Source organism: Rhinatrema bivittatum, chromosome 5 (assembly GCF_901001135.1).
Source record: "Rhinatrema bivittatum chromosome 5, aRhiBiv1.1, whole genome shotgun sequence".
NCBI classification, from domain to species: Eukaryota; Metazoa; Chordata; class Amphibia; order Gymnophiona; family Rhinatrematidae; genus Rhinatrema; species Rhinatrema bivittatum.
The window spans coordinates 239,730,165-239,736,164 of record NC_042619.1 but is presented as its reverse complement, the minus strand read 5'-3'; the positions used below and the strand labels follow the sequence as shown (position 1 = coordinate 239,736,164).

The following is a 6,000-nucleotide window of genomic DNA, read 5'->3' as shown; positions in this document are numbered from 1 at the left end:
AGGCACCACATTGCCTGGCTCTGAAAGGGGTGATAGATACTTTGGGGGGAATAAAGCATGGAAGGGGAGAAATGACCGAAGACTGGGGAGGGGGGGAGGACGGCGTATTACACAATCACTATAAAGAACACCTTCGGGAAGGTTTATACTTTTCTAATCTTGTTGTTACATGAAATTGAATTGCAGTTGCGATAAAAGCATAGAAAGCTGAAATCACCTTGCAAAGTAGTAGAAGACGACAATCTTTCCAAATGTATACCGCGTACCAGCTACGACCTCCCTCTCCCCTAGTGGGCAGGCCAGGCTAGGCCAAGCCTGGCTTCTCTGTTCTGCTTCCTCCCCGCAGCGCTGGTTCCGCTGGCGCAGGAAGTGGCAGGCGTCTTGGCTGAGCGAGCGGGTTCGCCCCTCGAGTATATGCGGCGCAGGGAGAGGCGCGTGCGGCCCCTGGGTCTCCCTCCTCCGCCGTGCGCTGCTGGTAGGGAGCCAACGCTGCCCTCCCTCGGCGTACGGGCGGGGAGAGAGAAACCTGCGCTTTCGCTTTCATTTGTATAGATTACGTAAAAGTAAAGCCCCGATACCCGCAGGGAATCCGGCCGGGCGGAAATCTGCCATCGCTCCTGGCAGAAGGTTTGTACCACAAATGCGTGGAAAGAAGCGGTGCAGAGCGAGGCTCGGGCCCGTAGATCGTGCCTCCGGCGGGAGCCCCCCCCCCCCCCCGCTGCGTGCGGGCTAGAGCTTCTCCTTCACCGGCGCAGAGCCTGGGCACCGTCTGCTCCGCTGGCGGAATTATAAACACCAGCTTTTCTGGGTTTTATTGGCACAATTCTGTTGTAGCGACAGCCTCCGGCTAAGTTTGGGGAGGAAGCTACTCCCGCTCCATCCTACCATCTCCTCCTGTTGAGGACAGTAGAAGGGACTCGTTCCCTAGCGTGCAAAGGAGCCTGTAGCCCTGCCGCACTTAACGATGACCCTTCTTTCTCTTAGCAGTTATGAAAATAAAATGCCTGCCAGTTTGTAAGATGCGCTTTGGGGCAGGAATAACAGCACGAAGTCTTTTGCACCTTTGTCAGTTTGTTGCACTCGGTAAGTACCCGTTTGGATTTTTATTCACGTTAGAGAGGAGGTAGCATAACAGGAGGTTAGAGCATAATTCCCATACTGGGTCAAAGCGAGGGTCCATCAAGCCCAGCATCATTCTGCCTCCAGTAGTGGCCAATGTAGGTCACAAGATCCCAAAAAGTAAATAGATCCCATTCTGCTATTGTGCAGTGATAAATAATGGCTATTTCTTAAGTCTGTTTGGTTAATAACAGTTTTGGACGTCTCCTCCAGGAACTTGTCCAAATCTCTTTTATACCCAATTATGCTAACTGCCTTAACCACATCCTTTGATAATGAAGTCCAGAACTTAATTATGCATTGAGTGAAAGAATTTTCTCTGACTTGTTTTAAATGTGCTATTTACAAACTGCATGGAGTGCCCCCTAGTTGTATTTTTTGAAAGGGTAAATAGATTTAAATTTACCTATTCCGCTGACTATTCCTACACTCTGTTTCCTATCTTTTAACCAATTTACAATCCACAATAGGTCATTGCCTACTAAGGATGTGAATCGTGTGCCCGATCGTCTTAACGGCCATCTTTAAAGACGGCGGCGGCCATCTTTAAAGATGGCGCCGGCCAGCCAGTGCTCCTACCATGTGACAGGGGCCGGCCAATGGCACGGATACCCTGTCATATAGTAAGGGCAAAGGGCCATCGGCGCCATCTTTATGAGTGGCAGCCGATGGCCTGAGAACTGGAGATCGCTCCCGGGACCACCACTAGACCACCAGGTAATTTTAAAATGTTTTGGGGGGATCGGGAGGGTGGGGGAAGCTAAGGGGTCATTTTTAAAGGGTCGGGTGGGTGTTTTTTTTATCGGGCCATCTGCGCCATTTTTGAGTGGCAGCCAAAATGGCGCCGCTGGACCGAGAGCAGGAGATCGATCCCCGTGCCCCCACTGAACCACCAGGTACTCGTAAAAAGTTCTGGGGAGGTTCGGGAGGGTGGGGGAAGGTAAGGGATTAGTTTTATAGGGTCGGGTGGGTTTAGGGGTTGTTTTGGTGTGCCGGTTTTCCCTGCCCTCCCCCGATTTACAATTTTTCACGATAAATCGGGGAAATTTCTATTGTATCGCGACTCTTAACGATTTTTGATGATTTAAAAAATATCTGACGATTTTTTTAAATCGTCAAAAAACGATTCACATCCCTATTGCCTACTATCCCGTGACTCTTGGACATCTCTTATGGGGTACCTTGTGAAATGCCTTCTGAAAATCAAAATACACTAAACAGGCTCACTATTATTCACATGTTTATTAACCCTTTCAAAAAAATGTAGCAGCTGGGTGAGGCAAGATTTCCCTTGTGTAGATCCATGATAGCTTTGTCCCATTAAACCATGCCTTTCTATATGTTTTGTGATTTTATTCTTTAGAATAGTTTCTATGAATTTTCCTGATACTGGTCAGACTCGCCAGTCAACAATTTCCCGGATCATGCTTGCAACCCTCTTTAAATATTGGAGTTACATTGGCCATCTCAGTTGAAGGCTATTATAGACTTTCATAATCACATGAACATTAAACAATGGGTACAAATAGAGAATGATATCGCCTATGGCATCAGGATACGACAGATCTTCTGGACAGGGGGGTTGAAAAGATTAGTTGAGGATTGTGTTTCCCCATGTACTATCCCCATGTCCTATACCCCTACCCCCTCCTCTCCTTTCCCCCCCTCGCTCCCCCTCTCCCCTTCTCCCTGCCCCTGCATTTAATTTTAATTTTGTAAATAAGTTCATATGTTAATTTCTTAAGTGTAAATGCATCCTTAACATCCTGTTGCATACCTACTCTTAACATGGATAATCATCATCCAGTTCGTTTTTCAAAGCTGTATCCCTGCTCGTTGACTCTCTCTATCCTAGTTCCTAGTTCATTGTAATATCGTTGACTCTCTCTATCCTCGTTCATTGTAATTTCCTTTCTCAGTTAATTGTGAACCAACATGATGTGTCCTACGAATGCCGGTATATAAAAATTGTTAAATAAATAAATAAATAAATAAATAAATAAATAAATGTACTGCTACCTCCATCACCATTTGGAAAGCTTGGAAGAAGGTATTAATGGGAAACCGTAGATTTTTGTATTATACTTCAATTAGAGGCTGTGTGGTGTTCCCGGCCGGGTCAGGTATGGCATGATCTATTTTCCAGATCCTACAATTTCAGCATGATCTCTTCATTTGTGTTTTGCAGAGCAGTAAGTTCTGTTTTAATGTGGGAGGCTTCCAAAACCTGGTCTTCCACAATGTTTTCCATGTCCTCCATGCGGTGGCCATATTCTCCCATCTCTGTACAGAACTCCGCCAATGCCGTGTACATGTCAGTTTTAATAGATTTTATGTCCTTTTGTATTTCTTGGAACCACAGCCAAAAATCATCTTTGGTAGGTTCCACTACTGGCCTCGACTTATCAGCCTCCTCTAATCCTTCACCGACTTGTGTTGTCGGCTCCCCGCCGCCTGCCATTCTTTCTTCTCCCGTTTCCATAGACTCTCGCAAAACGCGAACCCCCGGCTTCGTACAAGAATGTCTTTAAATCAATGGATTTCTTCCTAGATGTCATCCTGCGTGCTTTAGCAATCCCAAGTTACTCCTCAGATCGATCAATTCACATCGATGGCGCAAATTTGGAAAGGATTGTAAAAAGGGTGAGGTGAGCTAGAGCCTTAAGCGACCATTTTGCAGGGATGACGTCACTCCCCCCCCCCCCCCCCCCACGTGGCCATTCTTGGCTAAATTACTGCAGCATGCTGTATGTAGGTATCCCACAAAAATCCCTAAAATGTTAGTGCAGAATTCTGCAGCACGGGTGTTATCTGATTGCGGCCGTAGAGACCACATTAGCCCAGTCTTCCAGAACCTGCACTGACAGTCCCCTGCCAGCTCAATTCAAAGCCCTCTGCTTTGTCTTCAAGCCACTGAACAACCAGAGCTCAGCTTATCTGAAGTATTGCTGGTCTCCTTACGAACCCTCCCGCAGACTAAGATCAAAACAGGTGCACTCTCTGCCCCCTAAAGACGCCAGGCTAGCCCAGATCCATAAACACGTGCCTTCTCATCCTTCATTCCCAGGTTCTGGAATGTTCTCTCCCGACAGAAGCCGTACTGACCATTGACATACTGACATTGCATCATACAGTGAAGACTTTGGCTCTTCCACTGAGCTTACCCTCCTTAGCCAGCAGCATCCCCTTGGTCACTCTAGGAAGCAAAAATACTACCTCATACTTCCGACCTCCTCACCACCAACCTTCTGGCCTTCAACTCCACGGTTTCTTTACCATCCGTCTTGGTGTGTGATATATTTGTGCTGTGTTTGTTTTATGTTTTATTGTACATGTAAAGTATTCTGTACCCCTTTGTCAGTAGGGATCCTCTTGAAGAAATTTCCCTGCTGCTGGAAGCATTCATTTTGTGCTGCAACATCGATAGAATCTTCCAGTGGGCCCACAAAGGAGAGAGGCGCCTGCCCTCCTCCCTCCACAAAGGGGGCGGTCACCCCTGGCTGCTCTCTTGCAGCTGGCATAAGATGACCCCCAGTAGTATCAAGGAGCCCTCCGTGAGGCAGCTGGTTCATGCTCCATGTTCAGGGGGACAAACTGAGCCAGTCCTGGTTTTTACCCCTTTTGTAAGCAGGGAGCTGTAGTAGGAAACTCAGTCTCCCTGAAAATTTGATCATATTATACCAGTTCTCAATCATTTACATTGGCTTCCTATTTCAGTTAGGTCACAATACAAGGTTATTATGCTTATCCATAAAGCATTATATAATGATTACTCCACTTGGTTACAAAAACCCCTTTATCAGTGTAATCTACTAGAAACCTCCGTTCATCAGACACGGGTTTACTGTCAATTCCTTCCCACAAAGAAGTTCACCGAGCATCCACTAGGATTCGAGCCGCTTCTATAATAGGTCCTCATATATGGAACTCCCTACCATCTTCTTTAAGAACTGACTCCTCTACATCTTCATTCAGAAAAAGCCTTAAAACTTGGCTTTTTTTTTGAAAGCTTTCCTCTCACAAAGTTAATTTTTTAACAGCAGCCATTCTACAATTTCCTTTTTTTTTTTTTTTAGGTACACATAATATTGTAGAATAATAGGTTCCCTTGTTTATATAGGTTTGTTTTTTTTTAATTTATTATTGATTTTAATTTTATATTTTTAATTTTATATTTAGTATGTTTACCTGTTTTACTGTATTCTGTCTTCATAAGTTTACTTAGAGACAATTCTGTTATGTGTAAACCGATGTGAAATTTTGAATGTCAGTATAGAAAAACAAACAAATAAATAGATAAAATAAGGTAATACCAAAACTGGCTAAACTTGTCCTCCTGAACATGGAGCTACATGGTCACCCTACTCATATACCTTCTTGAGTTTAAAAATTATTCAGTGTCCAGACAGACCTTTTCTACCTTGCTGGATAACAAGCCATCTTTAGTTTTGTGCATAAAATGTTCTCTGAGTAAAATCATAGCTGTTAAAACTCCCAGTGACCTAAGAATTGGCACCTGGCAACTGCTGGGCCGAGAGAGAGAGAGAGACAGTGCCACCACCACTGTGGCTGAGCTGGACCTAGGGAGAGAGAACACCACCACTGCCACCGTGGCAGGGCTTGGAAAGAAGAGATGCGGGCAGGGCCTGCCCAGGGCTTATCTCTGCCACTAGGCTGTACTGAAGTAGAGAGGAGGGTGGGAAGAGCAGCTAGAAGAAGGGAAGAAGTTGGGGGAAAGGATGAAAGAAAAGAAGGGGAGAGCGGCTGGAAGAAGGGAAAGTAAGGGGAAAGAAGCCAAAGGATACAAAGAAAGTCAAAAGCAAGAGGAGTAAAAAAAACCTCCCAAAGAGCAAAAAATCAAAACAGGATAAAATCAAAAAA

General features: G+C 45.4%; 1 protein-coding gene across 2 annotated transcripts in view; it reads left to right on the top strand.

The window, feature by feature from the left end:
• Nucleotides 1–492: 492 nt before the first annotated feature.
• IFNAR2 (interferon alpha and beta receptor subunit 2) overlaps nucleotides 493–6,000 on the top strand; it is a 42,835-nt gene continuing 37,327 nt past the window's right edge. Inside the window, exons 1-2 of one of the 2 annotated variants that reach the window (XM_029603567.1) lie at nucleotides 493–627; nucleotides 988–1,083. In XM_029603567.1, coding sequence (XP_029459427.1) covers nucleotides 990–1,083 — 94 coding nt within the window. In that variant the 5' untranslated portion in view covers nucleotides 493–627; nucleotides 988–989. Of the gene's footprint in view, nucleotides 628–984; nucleotides 1,084–6,000 lie in introns of both variants that reach the window. The other variant, XM_029603568.1, reaches the window with a different exon arrangement.